General features: G+C 40.8%; 1 protein-coding gene across 3 annotated transcripts in view; it reads left to right on the top strand.

The window, feature by feature from the left end:
* Positions 1-10,421: 10,421 nt before the first annotated feature.
* The window catches only part of FAM107A (family with sequence similarity 107 member A), a 32,269-nt gene continuing 20,661 nt past the window's right edge, over positions 10,422-22,029 (top strand). The window contains exon 1 of one of the 3 annotated variants that reach the window (XM_063291506.1): positions 10,422-10,597. In XM_063291506.1, coding sequence (XP_063147576.1) covers positions 10,582-10,597 — 16 coding nt within the window. In that variant the 5' untranslated portion in view covers positions 10,422-10,581. Of the gene's footprint in view, positions 10,598-10,775; positions 10,982-22,029 lie in introns of those variants that run through there. The other 2 variants (XM_063291507.1, XM_063291505.1) reach the window with 2 other exon arrangements.

Raw genomic sequence — 22,029 nt, 5'->3', positions numbered from 1 at the left:
TATGTGACCTGAAATGATTAATGTCCTTTATGTGCCAGCTTCGATAGAGGTCTTCCTTTTGTTGAGCATTTAATAAAGATACAACATTGCCCAAACATTACATAAAGAACCTTTGACCATCCTATTCTAAGGCTAGGCTAGGCACTACACACTTGTGTATTGTCATATCACTTGATGTCTGTTTTTAAATCACAAAAATTCACATTTGGCTCAGTGGTGTAATGCCACCTTATGTCACGCTGTACCTGAAGCCAATTTAGTGGCCTGCTACAACCACTAAATTGGAGCAGAGCTTAACACAGCTTAGAAGCTGTCCACAGAAAAAGAATATTATCGTAGATAGCTTTAATGAGCATGGCAGAGAAATACAGGTTATGAATCTTATACACTCAGCCCTCCCAAGCATAAAGATAGATTAGGTTAAGATAAGTAAAAGAATTCTTACTGACTTTATTCTTTGTTGTTTCTGTTACATCCATCTTGGTGGAAAAGATGAAGTTCCTTTGTTCTTCTTTTCTTTCTAAATACTTAGTTTGCCCTAAACCCTCAGCCCTATTTTACTGCCAAGGGCTATGTGAAAGAAAGGGCTAAATCCTCCATCAAGGCCCAAGCACATGGCCCTGATGAATGGAGAGCAGAACAGCATGCTTGCTTCTCCCTGATTGGAAGAAGAGAGGAAGTGGGAGTGGCAACAAACAGCTTCCTCAGAGTTGCATTGTGGGACAACTCAATTTACATGCTAACTCACATGCTAATGAGGCATGCTGAATTTGCCAGGACTTCCAACAGTACCTCTTCCACTTACAAGCTGAGATATAAGCACAATGGCTGAGATATAAGCACAAACATCTTATATAATAATGTCTATGATTTTTTCCTGGCAGATGGAGATTTTCTGCATGGTTTTTAAGAGCAGCATTGCTCCTTAATGGTTATAGGAGCACCATTATAAGAAACAGATGAATAGGATGAAATCCATAGGAAGTATTGCATCACGAGGATTTTCCCATGGGATCTATCAGAAACAAAGGAAGCTGCAGATTCTTGGAGGAATAACTATCAAGAACTGGACATTCTCACCCATACCTCTGGGCTATCCCATAACTAAATAAGTACAAAAACAATATAATGATTCCACCCAGGAGAATTTCTCCAGCATTCTCCTGTGAAAATTTTCTTAAGCAAATTATCTTTTATCAAACTGAATAACAACAGATAGGAAAAGAGAGAAAGGAAACAGGAGAATTTAACCATCCATCACTAGCTGCTCAACCTTTATCAAGCTAATAAGCCATGAAGAGTCATAACTGTGAGATTTTGGCATCTGGACAAACCAGTATCCACATATTGCTTAAAGTGCAACCCTTTTATGCCCTTAATTTTAAGATTCCACTTTAGTACAGGGCAACCTGACTAGAGTAAAATTGCATCAAATAGATTAATAATTGAATAAAGCATCCTCTGCCATCCACCCACTGACCATCTGCCCTCCCATCTTCACCTCCCCACAAGATATATGCCCAGCCTCTCTGTGGATGTTGGCTGAGAATTCAAGAATTACAGGTACAAGTTCATCTGGGGAATGCCAAGTTGGGAAAGGTTGGGCGAAATAAATGGAGGAAAGAACAGCCCTCTTATCTGGGAAATGAACCGGGCCTTGTCCAGAGTTCCCCCACATATTAGGGCCAGCATTCCTTATGAATTATCATATTACAGGATAAGGCTAGCCCAGTGCATATGACATTGACTTCCAGGATTCTTCTGATTTAGAATGAAACTTCCTTGGAACACACCATGCCTGATAAGTCCACAGGGAGTTTAAATGTTGCAAAAGTTGATAGTACCATTCTGGAGATGAGATGTATGCAAATGTCATCATCTCAGGGTATCAAGTGCAGGAATTCCACTTTTGTAAGTACAATTGTGGGAGGAGACGTCTTCTTTTTAACCATGAGACACACTGTCCAAAGCAACAGCTCCAGATAACCATCACCTAGCAACCAGCGGTACTGACATGTGGTAACCTTCAGGGAACCATGGAGAAAGACAAAGCCTTTTTGTGCAGAAATCTGTAAGAGGACAGGCTGGGACTGTTTCTTAATTTAGATACCAAACTAAGGTCTAAACTAAATAACTTTTGGAAAACTGGATCTTGATGTGAAACTCATCCCCTTAATTGGTGCCCAAGATTAAAGAGGCCTAGAGTATCTCATTTCCTCTAAAATAGTTACCTTGTGCAAACCAGTGGAATTAATCTAATATACACAGGCCAATTCATTCACTTCTCACGATACCTGGATTGGCAAGAATAGCCCCAAATACTTGATTGAATTAAGCACAGAAAAGACTTTCGTTATACAGGGAGTCACCATTTGATGTCGACTTCTTGTCAAGGCAGCATGCAGCCTGTTCGGCAACAGACTCTTCTTCAGGTTGCTATGACATGTTTTCCAGATATTTGGCAGATCAAATCACACTTGCTTCAAGTTAGACATTATTTGCACAGGGTTAATAAGATGACTAGGACAACAGCATAAAAAGTCATCTGTGGAGTCTCCAAAAGGATTCTCTGTAGCAATAGCAAAACCTGTGAGCTGGATTCATACTCCATGTAGCTTCTTCAGGCAGCCATTATGTGAGTATGTGGTTGGAATCAAGAGGTAGTTTGTTTGTTTGTTTATTTAATATTTTTTTTGGATAGGATATGGTACCAATCATTTTGAAGGAGGCAATGATGCACCTTCTGCTGAAGAGCCCTCTCTTGATCCAACCACTTTAGACAACTTTCTCTACAATCTCTTCTATGAGCAAGGCGTGGGGTAGAATTCAGGAGAACATAGTGGAGCACAGACTCCTACATAAAGTATGTTATCTGGATTCCATTCAGACCTGGAAAAGGGACTAAAACAGCATTGGTCACTGCTAGATTACTTTCATGGCCTCCAGGTGGAACAAGTCCAATTAAGTTCTGGTTCTATTAAACCTCTCAGCAATATTTGATACCACCAATCATTAAGGCAGTGGTAAAGGCATCACTGAGTGAAAGGGTGCTACCATTCTCCTTAAAAGAGGCAGTGGTGTGACTCCTCCATCACTTGACCCAGATATACTGGACAATTACAGACCAGCCTCCATCCTTCCATTTTGAATTTGGTTAGACTTCTGCTATAAATACATACAATCTATTTTTCCATTGCTGTGTGTTCTCTAATTGTAGTTATTGTATTTTGTGTTGTTTTAATCCAAGTTACGATGTGGGAATTGTATACTATTCATAGTTGGAGCTGCCTATAAGATCTGAAAAATGGAATGAATGAATGAATGAATATTCTGGACCTCCTGCAAGGGTGGGGATTGGGAGACCCTGTTTTATGATAGGTCCACTCTTTCTTGAGTAAGCAACTCTAATCAATAGTTAAGGGGGAGAAGCAGTCAGACTTCTGGCTTCTTCAGTGTGAGTGCCATAGAACTCAGCTCTTTGCCCCATTGTGCGATTTAATGCTCATTGCTTTGATAACTGTTAGTCTCATTTTCAGTCTGAGCATTCACTCTCACCTTCATGCTAGTTAGCATCTGTGGTAGATGAAATTGCTAGGTGATATTATACACTGATTGGGGTGAAGTATTATCAATGTGCCGATGATACCCAATTATATACTGTCACTCTGAGCCAACCTGGAGATGCAGTAGAGGTCTTTACCTGGTGTCTGGAAGCTATGAGGCTAAGATTGGGTACAGTTCTTCCATATCAAGTGGCGGATATGCAAGGGTTGGGATTGGCTGATACGAATGTGTTGCTGCCGTGGGGGGTGGGGGGAGGGGGTGTCTATTGTGTTTTTTTGGTTTTTAATTTTGTAAGCCACCCAGAGTCACCGTGAGTTGGACAGCCTTATAAATTTGTTTAATAAATAAATGAATAATAAAAATAAACATTTTGACTTGATCCTGGCTCCTCAGCTGGCTCTGGATGGGATCATACTGCCCCTGAAGGAGGATGTCTATAACTTGGGGGTCCTCCCAGATTCATGTCTCCTACTTCATCGGTGAGTGAGAGCCATGGGCAGGCTAGTGTACAAGTTGTAGCCCTTGCTGGAACAGCAAGGCCTGACAACAATAATTCACGTCCTTATCACCTCAAGGACAGACTATTGCAACACACTTTTCTTGGGCCACCTTTCAAGACCACCTAGAAACGAGAATTGGTGCAAAATGCAATTGCTGGTGCATGCGAGATGCTTTAGCAGTATAATACCTGTCTTTCGGATGTTGCATTGGTTGCACAGCTTGAGGCTGAAGCGACAAAACAAAGAGAAAAGTGCTGCCTAAGCTGTAAAATAACTTCTGAGCTTTAGAAAAGCACTAGGAATTGAGATAATGATAAACAAACTGAATTAATGGCTTTTTCTCTCTCCCACTCTTCCCTAGAAAGAATACTCTCCTCGGTCCAACTGTCACCAGAAAAATGGAAAACGTGTCACCAGTCATGCAGGTGAGTCTGAGGTAATACAAATCCTGATGAGGAAGACTGCAACAGTATTCAGGCTGAAATTCCTTTATACCTTTGGATTCTGGCAGTATAGAAATATGAGATATAGGTTTGTTTGTTTGTTTGTTTGTTTATTTATTTTTTCTAAACCGCCTTTATTATTTTTATAAATAACTCAAGGTGGCAAACATACCTCATACTCCTTCCTCCTCCTATTTTCCCCACAACAACAACCCTGTGAGGTGAGTTGGGCTGAGAGGGAGTGACTGGCCCAAGGTCACCCAGCCGGCTTGCATGCCTGAGGCGGGACTAGAACTCTCATACCACACCTGATTGGCTCTTGGGCTGAGAGGGAGCGACTGGCCCAAGGTCACCCAGCCGGCTTGCATGCCTGAGGCGGGACTAGAACTCTCATACCACACCTGATTGGCTCTTGGGCTGAGAGGGAGCGACTGGCCCAAGGTCACCCAGCCGGCTTGCATGCCTGAGGCGGGACTAGAACTCTCATACCACACCTGATTGGCTCTTGGGCTGAGAGGGAGCGACTGGCCCACAGATTTTTCCCCAGATGTCTCCTACACTGTTGAAGAATCCTATTCTCTTCCCCTTCCCCCTGAACTTTAACCAACCTTAATTAGTTGCAGAACTCTTAATTGAGGATTCCATTTTTGTGATGAAAACACTACTAATTTAGACGTTTTACTAAGCCTGGCATATGATAAGATCAGCTCTACTCTTGGTCTCACAGCTGGGTCTGATTCAGAGTATGGTGCTTATGACTAGGACCTTCTCAGGTGTGGTCCCTGACTGTAGAATTCTTCCTGCAGGGAAACACAGCTGGACCTCACACTGTTTAGTCCCAAATGACACTAGATGTGTTTATTCATCCAGAGATTGACAGTCACAGGATAACCAATGTTCCAGGAGCTGACTGCTTCGTAAATAAATGTTCTTTTAAACTGTTGTACAACTAAGGAGTCCCTCCAGTGGGAGGAGATGGGCGGTGACAAATCTGATAAATAAATTAAATAAATAAATAAACACTGTATTTCTATTGCTTTGTTTTATCATACACTCGGGGCTCCTCTGGGAGGGATGATGATGATGATGATGATGATGATGATGATGATGATGATGATGATGGTGGAATGGGTGCTTGTTCCCACCCATTTGGTCTGCTCAGTTTAAGGAGTCCAGCATGTTATTTGAATGCAAGAGACACAGTGCTTCTGGCCCCAGCTAACTAGAGAATGTAGCCGTGATTTATGGTAGGTTTGTTCATGGGTACTTAAGCCAGAAAATAGCCTGTGTTCTGCATTCTGATGTTTTGTTGGTTTATTTCTTTGTTTGATGCAATTTAGAGATTCCCCAACTCCAGGTGACTCTGGGTGGCTTACATTTAAAAAGAAACTTTTTAAATATTACATTTTAAACTTACATTTTTAAAAGAAACAGATCATAAGTGTCCAGAAGGGAAACTTTATATAACAACAAAACCACCTACAGCAACTTTTCTCAGTTTTTTGACCCTGGAGGAACCCTTGAAATATTTTTCAGGCCTCAGGGAACCCCTGCACATTCAGGCTCAACTATAGGCCAGAAGTTACAGAATTATTATATTCGCTTCATGGGTAGGCCTGTATATATGCATTAACAGTGTTCTTAAACTAAAAATAAAGAATGAAGCTTACCTCTTTCATGGGAAGTTGCCCGAATTGAAAATAATTTTTTAAATAAATTGTGAACTCCCAGGGAATCCCTAATGACCTCTCGCAGAATCCTAGGGTGCCATGGAATCTCGCGGAATCCTAGGGTGCCACGGAACCCTGTTCTACAGGGACTCAACCAACCGTCCGCCCCACAACCTGGGAGAACAGCCAAGATTTCAGTGGCTTTCTAAACATCATCAAGGTGGGAACTGTACAGATCTATGGGGGAATGCTGTCTCAGACACTCAGGCACTGTGACAGAGAAGGCATGCTTCCTAGATCCTGATAGATTACCTTGTTTTATCAAAAGGACCTGAACCTCTATCATCCTTTATGTTACACTAAATGCTAAACTAACTACCAACAACTGTTTATAGCCACCACACCCATTGGGAGAGAAGAGCAGAGGCCACAAGTGCCCTTGTTCTAAATTAGCCAATCCCGTGGACATCTCTACATGTTTAGAAAGCCAATCTCTTAATAGCAAACTAATTATGTCCAGATTACCTCTGAATATGCCCATTTGGCCCCAGTCAAATTAAATGCCTTCACTTCTCCCAGATTAACTTCTATACTGACTGACTTTTTGAACTGACTGAAAAAGAAGACAGTTCCTTATGTTATTAATTATCGCCTTGTCTCCACTTGCTCCTAACCATGGCACACTTATACCATTTATTTTACTATTTTCCCCAAGATGTTATCTTAATTTTGTCCTCAATCCATGACATACGTGGAGTCTAGAGACAGACTTAGATTGTCCTTAGGAATGTTAAAATTATGTATTTCCCCCTTATTCTAACATTGTTTAAGAGCAGCTTTAAGATATATATAAAAGTTTTTGCAGCCATAATGCCATGGGGCTTTAGGAGGAGTAATCAGTCCTGGGGGTGGTTAGTGCCTTGAAGAGGCTCCCATGAATTAAATAAATTTAACTTAAGAACTTTTTAACATCTCTGTCTTGGATTTTATGTTTATGTTTTTATTTAAGAATATTGTTTTTATTGTATTTTAATCTTTATTTATCCCAGTTTTATTGTAAACTGTCCAGAGTCGCTCTTTGAGTGAGATGGGCAGACAAAATTTGAAATATAAATAAAAAATAAATAAGATTTCTGAAAAGAGGTTTCTGACATTATTCCCCATCTGCCAGCAATCTGGGGTATATTCAGCAAAACTGTCTTTTCCCCCGTTTTGTGAGACAATTTCTCTTGAGCCCTATATCTGTGTTTGCCAATTCACACAGTGTATTAATAGTTGGTATCCTTATATTCTCTAGTTTTGACAGACTCCAGATTATCAATAAATGGCAGTAGGACAGTTCTATGGGATCCATGGAGAAAGAGTGAATCCCAGGGTGGGAGGTGACTAGAACTCAGGTGGTGTCCCTGCTAATCAACCACTAGGGAACACATTACTGAGACTACTGTGGTAGTGATGGGGTGAAGCCAATATTTTTCTCCTCTGGTGAGTTTTTACCCAACAGAGCCTTTCAAGGTGGTCCAGCATGAAAAATTAGAACAGTGTTTCTCAACCTTGGCAATTCTAAGATGTGTGAACTTCAACTCCCAGAATTCCGCAGCCAGCAAGCAACAAGATATATCTGTGATATATCTGGCTACACATATCACTTTCAGGACAAAATTGATCATATTAATCATGACTCAGATTCTATGGTGTTGGTCGTTCATCTAACATATGTCTAGGACACCTACTAGTCAGATTTGTTTTGGTTAACTTTCCGTTTTTAAGGCCTCAGATTATGCTTGGTAGAATTCAGCCAACTACCTGTTTGCTCAATCTTTCTCTTCTTGGCTTATTATTATATCTAGTATGACAGAGATGTTCACCTGGATAGAGGAGCTTATAAATTGCTCCTTAAAAATGATCTCATTTTCATTAAAGGCAATCATAATGTGGCCAGCCTGGAAAATAACATAATTGGACAGAGAAGATCTGAGTATGTATAAGCTTCTGCTCAACATTTCCTTCCTGGGCAAAATGCTCAAACAAGTGGTGGCTAATTAGAACCAGATACTCTTGGATGAAATGGATTTCCTACAGCTATTTCAATCAGAGTTTAGGATGGATGTTGGTACTGAAATAGCCTTTGCCATCCCATATTCACTGGGAAAGAGACAGGAGGAGTACAGTCCTATAGATTCCTATGGCTTTCATTAACACCAATCACAATAGCTTTTCGAAAGGTTATCTGAACTATCACAGATTCGCAGTGATTCCTCTCATACCTGGGTGGCTGCCTCCAGAAGGTGGCACTGAGGAATTCTGCTCAACCCCATGACATTTACACGATCGGGTTCCACAAAGATCAATTTTCTCCCTGTTATTTAATATCTACATGAAGCTGCTGTATAAAACCACTCAGAGCTTTAGAGGACAACGACATTGGTGTACTGATGACACAGCTCAATCTCTCATTTTCATCAGATCCAGATGAGCTAGTAGACATTCTGAATCAATACTGGCATGCAGTAATATGGAGAAAACAGAGGCGCTGTTAATGAATGGTGCAGATTCAACCTGTTCTGAAATAAATTGCAATCCTAAAATGTAATATTTGAGGGCCTTTTTCCCACTGCTGAGTTGAAGTGCTCTCCACCCATCTTTGAGTTGGCAGAAAACTATACTGGCATGAAATGTGATGCTCCCAATCTTTATCCCAATTTTACTGTATCTGTTTTGACTCACTGGCAAATAATGGCATCCTGATTATGCACCTGCAGCCATGTTAAGCATGGCAACAGGTTGATTCTTCTGAATTTGCTTAATTTCAGTCTCCCCCAGATATCACCAACTGACAGTGATCCACCAATCACAATAGTCATTCAGGAACATGAAGGGGTCTGATGACTGTAAGCTTCTGTACCCTTTCACTTGACAGTAAAGAAGTGAGAGAGATCAATAGGTAGCAATTTTACATACTTTGCAAATGATCCTGAATGCTCTTGGCTTAAGTGGGAAACTCTACTTTAACAGTGTTACTTAACACTGACATGACTTAAGGCTATTCACTCATGGATGGGGATGAGATAAAGGCAACATCATGGGGATACAGAAAAAAAGCAGTTGTCATGACATGTGTGTGACACATTCAGGTACAAGTGGGGAGAGGCCCTACAGTTTGGGAGTGCTGTTACATCTCTCTTTGTCTTTACAAGCACAAGGATCCTTTGTGGCATGAAGCAGCTTTTACCATCTCAAGCTGGTGCACATAGACTTCTTATAGAAATCCATGCCTTGGTATAATTTCTTTTTTAGATTGTACATGATTCTGCCCTTGAAAATGGTTCAGAAACTTCAGTTAATACTAAATACTGCAGCAAGGGTACTGATTGACATGGGATGTTATATTTCTCCCATCATATATAGGCTTCATTGGTTCCTAGTTCATTTCCAGTCCCTATTCAAGGGGCTGACACTGATATAAAAAGCCCTTCATGGCTTGGAAACCACAGTGTCTGAAGTGTTTCTTCCTGTAGAATGAAATCTTGATTCAATGGACTAATAGGGTAAGGAAGGATCCATTATTCCTGATTGTCTGTTAAATCAGAATGCACATTGCTCATGGTGATCCTTCAGTCATTAAGCAAATGACACATATTAATCAAATAGCATATAGCACAAGTGACATAAATGCACTGGAATTTCATCCTCTGCTTCTAAAATCCATTGCACTGAGACCCATTAAATTTAAGTTTCCCTGTATTTTCTATTTACACCCTTTGATCGTTTGTGGAGGCTTACACCATCCAATAGGTCTATGAGTCATATCAGTGAGCCTGGGGCAACCGGGCTCTGTTAACCCTAGGCGTAAGTAGCGATCAAGTTAACAAAATCTCTGTGACTACATTCACCCATTTGGCTTAGCATTTTGACTGAATCCTGCAGTTTATTCAGTAAGTAATGAGTAAGGAAATCATAGAGTAATGGGGCTCAAAGGATTGGTCCTTTCTGATTTGCGTAAGCTCTTCGGCTTTTCTAAGTACGTCTGCAAGCAATTCTAAGCGGGGCTGCAACCTGAGCACTGATGGTGACGCCTGTTTTGATTTGGCGCCTGCTGTTCGCAGCGTAGGAGTTGTGCTGCAAATGTCCCTGCCTGCCTGCCTAAATTCCCATTTCACCAACTCCTCAGCATATCGGAAGCTGGTTTCTATAAGTCTCTTTCTCTTCGCTGGGCTACCTAATTGCTAACATGCGCGGAGTGGAGTGGGGTGGGGGGGAGAGATCTCCCTGAAACAAACAGAAAGCCTCGTTCTCCACGCAGAAGCTGAAGTTGCACATAATGCCCTTATCACGAAGTTGCCAGCATGCGCGAGCAAGCCTAGCACAAAGGCGTCTGAAGGGCCCCCTTGCCCAGAGTGTGGGATGCAGCTCTTTCACAGTAAGCCTTGCCACGTTACAGGATCCGAGGAAAGAGGTTTTGTGGGAGCGGAATGGGCTCGCCAGGAGGGGAGGGGAGGGCGGCCCAGGCAGCGGCAGCTCTACAGCACAACCGCTCACGCCCTCACGTGACTCCTCATTCTCGCTGCCTCCGAAAAGATCGGTGCAGAAGCGAGAGGGCTTCTCTGCGTACTGCCCCAAAGTCTTGCACACTTAGAAACACGCCGAAATAGGGGAAGGGGCAGAGGGAGGCTTAGCGCGGCTGGAACAGAGTTAGGCAGCCGCAGAGACCCGCCTGCGAGTGTGATGACCCAGAGGATGGGAGACCAGGTGAGAATCCCACCTGGGGCGACTGGGTTGTACAGAGCAGTGCTAGTCAAATCAGGTAAGGACGCAGCCTGTGGATGTTTTCTGAACAGCAGGAGAAGCCAGTGCTCGTTTGCAGGTGGAGCCTGCCCACCTACAGAAACGCGCAACCCTTTTCTTTGTAGATTGGTAGACTGCGGGATCTTCTCGTTTGTGTCCGCGTGCGTATGTGTGTGTGTGTGTGTGTGTGTTTTGTTCCTTGCACTTCCATTGAACCCTTGAGCTTTGCCGTGCTGAGTTGTCTCATAATGCTCCTTCCTTCCTTCCTTCCTTCCTCTGTTCTTGCTCCCCAGCAATCTCCAAGCCAGAGATGGCCAAATCTGAAAGCTGTAAAATGAGTTGTGCTGAGCTTTGCAAGACATTTTTCACTGGAAAGATTGCCAACAAATTAACCCACATTTTGACATTTGTCTTCCATTGTGAACTGTAACTGGGGGAGGAGGCCTGTTTTATGACAAGTCCATGGCTGATGATTACCTAATAATGATGCAGTTAATTAAAGATGTAGGGTGATAACATGATTTCACAGCACTTATCACTGCTTAATCTTATGGTTTTATTTACAAAATATGTTTATACATTGGTTATTGAACTCCCACAAAGAATTTTTAAATATTTAATAGGTGGAGAAAAATCAGCATTGTTACTCCCTTCCCCCCAATAATTTTAGAAAGGCAATTTGTTACTGGAATAATGAACTGTAGAGTGCTTAATCCTTCAGCAAGGCATTTTAATTGATTAATGGTTTTAATTTATTCCATTTACTAGAGGGAAGAAAAGATACACAACTTGTCATACTTACTTGGCTGCAATGTTTTGACCACTTTCTAAAATTCGGCTTCATTCAGGACAGAGGGAGCTTGCCACTAACTAAATAGTTGCACCCCCTGTATTAATTTCCAGGTGGGTCACCATGTGCATGACCAGGCTTGTGTCTTTGTGGATATTCATACAGGGAGCTCATATATACTGAATTTAATGTGAATTGACTCAAGAGATCTGAAGAGGGTTGATAACCCAAGGTGAAGTCAACTTCCAGATACCTAGTTGCATTATAAATACAAGCAAATTGTGTTTGGTTAATTATCTGATGATATATTTGCAAACCATAAAAAAATCTTTTGGAGGTTTCATACTTAGAAGATGTGTGAGGATGGGTGGCAAGGAAGCAGAAAAGCAGTTCTAAAAGCAGGCACAGCCATGGCATTGGAATTGCCACACAAGCCAAATTCCTGCAAAGTTCTGAAGCAAAAATGCCACAGTTAAAGGGAGCACATTAAGTCACAGGTGCTTAATGAGATAACACTATGGAAAAGGTTTGCAAAAGATTGGCTAGATAATAAACTGTTGTGATAGTTGTTGCTGGGAAAGGATTGTGCCTGGTTCTAGAATCAACCTCATCCTGACCTAATGAGAACTGGGAATTGCAGTCCCAACCCATCTTGAAGGTGCCAGGAGTGCAGCATTACTTACATTATTAGGAGTAGTGCGGATGTTTGCAGAAAGCTGTCTTTCCTGTAAAGTGGCTGGGAAAGTCACAACATGGGAGACTAATAAATTCAGATCTGCATGGTTCAGTTCACAAGAATAAGGTATCTGCCACAGCAAATTTCCTAGGAATCCAGTTTATATCGTTGTTGTTACAAGAAATGAAGTGTTTAGCCAGTCTGATTGCAAAGAACAGATATATCAAAATGCAGGAGGCAGAGAATGCATGTCTGTCCCACCTATCCTTTATTGCTTTCCTGTAGGTGCAGTAGTTTGAAAAGTACAATTTGGGTAGTTTCTCTTGGCTACTAGCTCCGTTTCTAAGTGATTATTAAACATACCCCAATTTTAGGGTTATATAACCACTCAAGGAAGCTTGCAGCAATTAAGCCAAGATACAAAATATAAAACATAATAACATTAATACAATCAAAATTAAAATCAGTATCATTAAAATCAAGTGTGAGTTGAAAGCTTGGGAGCCTGGGAGGCACGCAGAAGCAAGCTTGTTTCCTGCGTAGTCTGTAAGTGAGCTTCTAGCTGTAGGAACATCTTTGGAAAGGGTCTCCCCTGCTGATCTAAGTAACCAAACCGATTCATATAGGAAAAGGTGGTCCCTCAGATAGTCAAGCCCTAAACCATTTAGGTCTTGAAGGGTCAATACCAGCACCTTAAATTGTGTCCAAGAGGTAATGGGCAGGCAGAGTCAGTTATTCCATTCAGGCATGATGTCAGATGTATGGTTTTAACTGGTTGTCAAGACGGATGAGACTTTCGTACATCATCTCATGACCTTTGTTTGAGTGGACTAGAGTTTGCTACTTTTCAGTGATGTGCTGATAGTTGTCAGATCAATACACTAAGCCTGCAAGTACCCAAAATAGGTTTCCCTATAGCTGGTAGATGGGGCATTAGTATGATCAAGTGCTGAGGATAGATGATGGTGAATTCAGTACAGGAAGCAAAATGCAGAAGGAACGGCAATCTCCATCCTGATCCAAGTTCTGGAGACAGAAGCCTTCTCTGAGGGAGGAAGGAAGGAAGGAGATCTTTGTAGCAACTGTATTTCTACTTAAAGCCCTGAGGAACTTCAGAGGAGCAACAGACCTTCATGGAGGCTTTTTTAAAAGTTCTTATTGTTCTCTCCCTCAGTAATCTCGTTGACATCATTATGAACTTGTTTTGTGTGTTGGTGGTTGAATCTAAGATCAGAATTAGCTACCTATACACAGCTGGAAAGATGGTCAACTCTCGTAACATGTAGAATAAATCTACATGATCCTTTATACTTGAACAAGGCAAATTTTAGTGGGTTAAGGCTGAAATGGGTCTGCTGTTGAGGAAGGAAATGAAGCAGAGGATAAACTGTCATTTTTTTTCTTAATATCCTTGAAAAAGCATTAATATTGAGAATTCAATATGTGAATGTAAATTTAATCAGTCACACTAATTTAATCAATGAAAGGGAAATAATTTAATTAAAAGCTCTTTATTGGATAGACTGTCCTAGCCTCATCCTTTCAAAACCAAATTATTCTTGTGCTGATCTGCATATACAGTTAGGCACATGTGCTAATTAGGAAGCAAATTTCATTGAACATTGTAGGACTTGCTTCCAAAAAATATTGCAGTCTAACTCATCAGGTGTGCATATATACACACTATATGTTATACACACACATATACTATAATCCATTCTGTAACAAATGTGCATTCTTTTTCATTACATCTGCATAAATCTGCATCTGCTATGGTGGACTGTGATTTTATTAATTTTTGAAGCAGGGGTGGGCAGTAATACATACAATATATGCATCAAAGCTTCTTGACAGCAAAGAGAAGGATGAGGGCTGTCTCTCACCTCTCTTTTTACTGCCACTAATCTTGCCACCAACAGTTGAGTGTTTGTGTAATAGTCCTTCCTTGGAAACATGCTCAATTAATTGGATGAATTGTGCTGTGGTCCTCAGTATCTTACATGGGCATATACTGAATAGACTTAAAATGTCCACGAGACTTTTGCAATTTTTATGTAAGTGAATCTAGAATCCAAAACCATCTCCAGCAAGGGTGCAATTGGAGATACAAGATCTCCACAGGACTTAAATGCCTGCAGCTCTACTGCAAAAGTGCCATCAGTCTGAACTGAGACTATGCTGACTGCAAGGAAGTTCAGATTCTTCTTGTTTATAATGGAACATTTGCTAGTTTTCCCTCTGAGAGAGTAAGATCCACCTATTGGACTTCTAATCCTGTGATTGCTTAATGTCAGGGTCTTCCCTGTTCTGAAGCCCTCCAGATATGTTGGAGCTACTACTCATAAATTCTCAAATAGCACCCGAGAGATTTAGTTTAAGTGGACGATATTTAAGGGGTTGAGAGCTGCAAATCAGCTTCCTGGCTTTTCCAAAAATCACAGAAGGCTATCCAGTAATATGGCATCAGCAGAAGGGGTGAGACAAGGTTTCTTTCACTCTTTCGTGTGGCAGTTTAGGGTGGGAATGGGAGGAAAAGGGTTTTTGAGTGGGAACATAGTCTCATTCCCACCCTTTTAAAAAAACATGAAAAAATTGTCATATTCCTGTAACAACGTTGCACCTATCCCTGTATTTGAATCATCTGTGACTATGTGGAAATAAATAACGAAACAAACATCTTTGTTTCAGAATCTCAAATACTTGTTAGCACTTGGGTATTCATAGAACCTTACCCAGCCATAACTTTTTAACTGTCAGTCAAAGCAGAGCCTAAAGCACTGTATGTAGAACAAGTCGTCAATAAGAGTTGTCCAGATTTGATAATCATATATACTAAGCACTCATCCAAGTCATTTATCCATATGTAAAACAGCACAAGTCTTACAGTAATCCATTCAACACTTTCCTCTAACCTGATGGATGGCCATTGATGTATGCTTCTTGAGTGTGATTGTCCCACTTGGATCATAGGGATAGAAGGGATCATAAAGGTCATTTGGTCCACTCCCAACAAGTTCTGTATCCAGCTAAAATAGCTTACTCCCACCCACCATCTTCTCTCCTAGATCAAGTGGGAGAACTTTTCAAATGTCCACCTTATTCCCATCATTGCCTAAACTGACTGCTCTGTTGAAATGTTGACAACGTTCTCTTTTTCTCTGAGTCCCACTTTAGCAACATAAGAAGTTGCCTTCTATTGAGTTAGACCATCTAGTCTGTTGTTATCAATGACTGGCAACTACTTCCAACTTTTCAGACAGGGAACCTCTTATCTTTACTTGATGATGCCAGTGATTGTCCCTAGAGACTTTTTTTTATCAAAGCCTGACCCTCCCATGCCCTTTTTGCTATGCTCCACTCTCTAATCACAAAATCATTCATTTAAAAAAAACCATATAGGTTTGGGTATATGAACAGGGATGTAGGAACAACCCTGTGCTACACATACTGCGAAGAGCCTGTGTTTGATTTCTTACTATATTTTTTTAAGTCTGCAGAATTGGATGGCCAAGAACAATGTTTTGAAATGTATCTCTTCTTGTACAAAGCAAGAGAAAACCATTCATGGTCCTATTCCATCTCCAAGAAGCTAAAAGTAGCACATTTGATTGTTCCCCCACTCAAAACCAGATAGGTTAGGCTGACAGTGACTGTCAGAAATCATCCAATGTAAGATAGGGATTAGAGTATTGGACCAGGACTGAGGAGGCTAAGACTCAAGTCCATATTCAGTCATAGAAGCTGATGGGATGATATTGGGCCTCCCATCTTTCTCACCTCAGTCTGTTCACAAGGTGATTTTTATGTGGATAAAACTGGAGGAGAAAATACTTTCAACTCGAGTATTAAAAATGGAAGAATGTATGGAAAGGAAGTGATTTCCCTGGTTAAGGGGAGAATTGGACCAGGTATCTTTGGCCATAGTCCAAGATTCTAGATGCATAACCAAGGATGGTCCATCAAAGAGTTTTACCTTGTGGTGGGGGCTTTGTGGGGAGACAGGGGTTCATGTAAAGTAGATATTTTAGGCCTAAATAATATGTGTGTTTATTTTCCCAACGATAGCACAATGATGTCAAAATTGGGGGTGGGGTATGTGCAAGTTGCCTATCCCTGTATTACAGTATCTTGGCATACTAAAGATAAAGATGGGAAGGTTATTGGCTATTCAGAGAATGAGTTGAAATGATCTACAGGTTCCATGGAGCATAGAGACCCAGAAAGTTTTTCTCTCCAATTTCTCAATAGCAGAGGGAGGAGGAATCCTTATAACCTGGAGGAATACTCATCACAAAATTCTTCTGCAAGGGTTCACGTTCCTTTTACTTCTGCATGCTGCTTTTAGTGCCTGAGGATAAAGGTGCCTCTTTGTTTGATGAAATGTACACTCTGTATTTTGTAGTATACATATTCTATTGATCACTTTCTCAGTCTAAGGGTCCCTGGGTTGAGTTAGAAATATGAATAAAATACAAATGCATTTCCTACATTAGAAGTTTGGGAGTTTTTCATGCTGAGGAGCTATTCATGCTCAAGTAACTTCAGCCTAGAGAGCCAGCATGGCATAATGGTTAAAGTGCTGGACTAGGAGTGGGGAGACCCAAGTTCTAATCCTCGCTTAGGCATGGAAGTCAGCTGGGAGACCTTGGGTCAGTCACTCCCTCTCAGCCCTAACTCAGCATCAGGCTGTGCAACAAGCTGACTGAAAGTCTCTTATTGCAGCATGCTTTGCTATGAGACTGCAATGAGCACAGTGCGAATTCTAGCAGACATAGTTTGTGTCATAATGTTTCAGGCTAGGGAGTTCTTGGCTCAGCTGTGAATGCTGATGGATAAGTTACTGCTTGCTGTCTTCTATAGATATCAGTGGGACTTCTTGTGACATGAAGTGGCCCTCCATGCACACAAATGGGCAGAAAACAGGGAAACCTTCGAAGAAGTCACCTTGAGCCTTCCAGAGGAAGTGGCTGCTTTTATGCTTCTCGGAAAGATGCCAGTATGTTTTGCAAACCACCCCTTTCCAATGCTTAACACATCCCTAGCAAATAGGCAAGAAAACAACATTAAAAGTAGTGAAATACATACCTACTCCATTCACTTAACTCACATAACCTAGTTACTTTATTAACCTATTTTCTGGATCTGTGCAATACTCTGAACCATAAACTGATCGGGTTGGGTTTATACAACATGCTATACCAAACATGCCCAAAAGAAAGGTTAAAACTAGCAAAACTTCACACACACACTACCGGTAAAGCATATTGCACAACCATAGCTATCATCTCACATAAATAATTATATGTGAGAAGCATTCAAATTGCAACCACTATTTATGTCTATAAAGCAATGAGGGAAGGTGCACTTCTGATAAAGCTAGAAGGGCAAAAGATTTTAGAGGTGAGCAAGGCTGAATAATTCACATGTTGTTTGAAGCAGCGTGATGGATTAAAAATTAGAAAGAAAAAATTGAATTAAAAAGAGCTCAGTGAGGATTATATGATTCCTGCAATAAGAGCAGGCGTGTGGCCTGCTCTTCCACCATTTATTTCATTTGTCATGTGGACTAGTAAAATATTCTTATGAGGCCTCAATTTGCATACTTTTGTGGAAAGTGTGTATTTGAAAGAGAAGGGGATTCATCAGCTCTGGTAACTCTAGGAATCAGACTTAAACCTTGGTCATAAACTCATGGTGCTCTGCCTGAGGTTCTTTCACCCAACCTATAACAATCAGACATTGCAACTCTTAAAATATTGGGCCAGTTATGATTTGCTGTATTAAGAGTATGGTGCCATTTCTCCCAGAAGTGATTTTCTGGCTCAGAAAGTTCCATGAACTTGTGTGGGCTGAGCATCCAAAAACACAGTTGCCCTCCTTCCCAAAAAACACCCATTACTGATTGGTATTATCTTCCACTAACAAAGCACTGATTTATTTGTTATCTTCTTTCTTTGCTTCAGCTGCCTCAATTGTTTCTTGTAAAGCATTTGACGTGTTGTTTGTCCTTCATCTAACTCTAAAAATCTCTCCCATGTGTGTGCTTATGTCTGTTTTGCATATGGGGCTACTATTCTCAAATAACTTGATCGTACAGTTCCCATACAGAGAGGTTTTCCACCATGTAGGTGATCATTTTTTATATTAATTCTATTCCCAACTTGCTGTGATAACTAAAAAGAGTAATTTGTTGTTGCACATTCAGGATTTTATTGTGCTTTAACTTATTATGTAAATGTTGTTAGCACCTATGTGAGATTTAGACAACTTTTGGGGATGGTGGTCATGAGGCATTTTCAGAGCATGTCATTATAGGAAGACAGCTGTGTTGATCTATGATGGGAAAAATCAGCCTACTAACACCTTTTCGGACTAGCACATTTTATTAAAAGGTACAAGCTTTCATGCATTTCAATAAATGCTCTCGCCAAATGGCTGCCACAGTGGGTATTGCCCATCAGAAAATCAATTTATCAGAAGGCAAATGGATGAGGCTCCTCCCCACAACCTTCCAGCCTCTTCTCCTGCATGGTTTCTACTAACCCAAGCTTGCTGCTTTTTTTTTTGTTTACTGGCAGGAGCGCATACTTCCCCAAAATGCTCTAGAACAGTGTTTCTCAACCTTAGCAACTTTAAGATGTGTGAACTTCAACTCCCAGAATTCTCCAGCCAGCTAATTCATTTTTTTTATAAATGAAATTAATCCTAAAGGTTAAACTTTGCTTTACCTCATGGATAGAGAAACCTTTCGTGAGACAGACTGCCCTTTATTAGGAAAGGTGGATGTCCTGAGGCCACCAGGAGGAGATAAGGCTGAACTTTTCAGCCAATGTTTAAAATGATTTTGCAAGGCAAATATTATAGCAAATTGTTTTGTTAAACTAGCAATAGTTTAACATTTCTAGTTTATCCCCTAATTAAAATTTTATTTATTTATTTTTTATTTTTATTTATCAAATTACACCAAAAATTATGCTGTGCACACACAACCTAATCAGGTCATTATGTCTTTAACTAGCTCAGTTAAGCATGCTGTTGAATGCCCTAAAAAATATCAAGCAGCAGTGAAGTCAGGGATTGTAGGTAGCCTGTTGAGTAGCAAGGGAAATATTCATGGGCATTAGGTGCCCTTAGACCCTACAATATCTAGGCTGGGCCTATAAAATTAGGTAAGTGGACTATTAATATGCCATGGTGGTTGGATATTGCTTCTCAGTTAAGTTGTTGTTTTTTTTCAGAACCCTGATAGTAACATGAATATAACCCTTACTGCAATGTTGTTTGCAGTATTCTCAATATCATTTCGTAAAATATTCTGAGAAGCTAGTCCTCTTTAAAAGCTTATCTGGTAGCAAAAGAAGTTTGAATCATCCACATTTCTAGTGCTTTCTATCAGATCTTTGGAGTGGCGGTAATAAAGCTTCTAAATCAATTAGTTTACACAATGGGATCACCACATCAACCTGTTGCAACATCAAAAGAATAGCTGTTCCTAATGGTTAATTGGGCTGGATTTCAGAATTTTAAAATAGTGAGATCCTCTGAACTCCTTCAGATTTCACCTCAGCAGTCTCCATGGTGCCTAGTTTTGCTGCTTTTAGCATTAGTTCAGAATTAAAGAAGGTGTTGTGTTTTATTCTGTTAACGTCCATCTTATCAAGTCAGATGAAGAGAAAGCTTGTGCTGCTTTCACTGTATCCCTCCTAAGAGGAAACCTACGTGAACATTAGGTGTCCATTTTAAAAGGACCAGCTCTGTGTGGAGTTTTGTTTTTAAATATTTTTGATAGCTTTTTCCCCCCACTTCCCGTTATACAAGAGTTTGTCAAAGGTCAGACTTGGGAATGAAATTTTACAAGGCAGAAACTGAGTTGACATGGCAACCCTTTTTGTATTTAATATTTGTACTTGGCAAGCAAAATGATAGCTTTGTTTAATGGAGCATGATAATGTCAGCTTCTTGGAAGTAGCAACTGTATTAGTGAAGGTAGCAAAATATTTGAAATCCTACTTCTCCAAGTTATGTATTCTGTTTGCACTTTGAAATAAAGTATATCTTCTTTGGAAAATGGGATTTGAGACCTCTATAGTTTGCCATTATAGAATGATGGATCTTTAAGAGGCAAAAGGTCTGAAGATAAAACTGTGGGTCAGGGAGTATATTCCACACATGGAATATTTATCTGTGGCTCTCAAGCAGTCTGTCTACATAATGCAAATGCAGGAGGATAAATTAAGGCCACCTCCACAACGCCACTGCATTTCCTCCCTTGCACACCTTTTTGCCACTGAGTGAATGTTCACATGGCCACTCCCTCAGGCTTCGGAGATGAGGAAGAGGGCTGAAGGAATGGCCACTGAGGGATTAGGGAAATCAGCACCTCAGATAGCGTCCTACCCCCTTGATATGCTTTCCTTCAAAATGAGAGGGGGAAAACATAAGTGTGCAGAGTGAATGGCAAGACTAAATCTTCGAGCACTCCAGAAGACTGAGGATGGGAAGACATAGCTGGGAGGCACTATTTAGACCAATGCTTCTCAACTTTGGCAACTTTGAGATGTGTGGACGTCAACTCCCAGAATTCCCCAGCCAGCCATGTTGAAGTCCACACATCTTAAAGTTGCCAGAGTTAAAAAAAACACTGCTTTAGACCTTCAGGTCCAACCCCTTGCTCAATGCAACTAAACCCTTTGCTCATTGCAAATTAAAGCAACCCTGACAGATCATTGCAAAGCCTCCAGTTGAATACATCCAGTCAAGGGGAGGCCTCACCATCCTCAGTAATTCCACTGTCAAACTGTTTTCACTGTCAGAAAGGATATTTTTTTTCCCAACATTCATTTGGAATCTGTCTTCCTGTAACTTAAATCCATAACTCTGTGCCACGTTCTCTGGAGGGAGAGAGAGCAGGTCCTGAACATCTTGCTTGTTTGCTTTTTTTGTATCACATTGCTGACTCATGTTCAGTTGTAATTTACTATTCTGAGACTCATTTCACAAGTATTATTACCAAGCATGGTCTCACCATTCTTAGGTATTTCACTCCTTTTTCCTAAGTGAAGAACTTGGCAGTCATTTCTGTAAAATTGAACTTATTCAATTATTCAATTACTCAAGTTATTTTCAGTCCATATCCCTAACTTATCGAGATGATTCTGAATTTTATTTTTGTTTTCTATTATAATAGTTACCCCACCAATTTTATGTCATTTGCAAATTTCATAAGCATTCCCTCCATCTCTTCCTCCAAGTTATAAACACAAATTTTGAAGAGTCCAGGGCCCAGAACTGAAATCAGTGGGCCCTTCTCAGTTGATGAGATGGTTGATCTTTTAACAGGCTGTCTGTCTTTTGCCTGATGGTGAAAGGTGAAAGGTCCCGTATGCAAGCACCAAGTCGTGTCTGGCCCTTTGGGGGGACACCACTTTTGCAATGCTTTTTTGGCAGACTCTAGCGGGGTGGTTTGCCATTGCCTTCCCCAGCAAGCTGGGCGCTCGTTTTACCGACCTCGGAAGGATGGAAGGCTGAGTCGGCCTGAGCCGGCTGCCCGAGAGAGGATCCGGCTTCCGCCGGGATCGAACTCGGGTCGTGGGGAGAGTGT

This window comes from Candoia aspera, chromosome 2 (genome assembly GCF_035149785.1).
Source record: "Candoia aspera isolate rCanAsp1 chromosome 2, rCanAsp1.hap2, whole genome shotgun sequence".
NCBI classification, from domain to species: domain Eukaryota; kingdom Metazoa; phylum Chordata; class Lepidosauria; order Squamata; family Boidae; genus Candoia; species Candoia aspera.
Note: the sequence above shows the minus strand (reverse complement) of the source record. Positions and strands in the feature narration are given on the sequence as shown.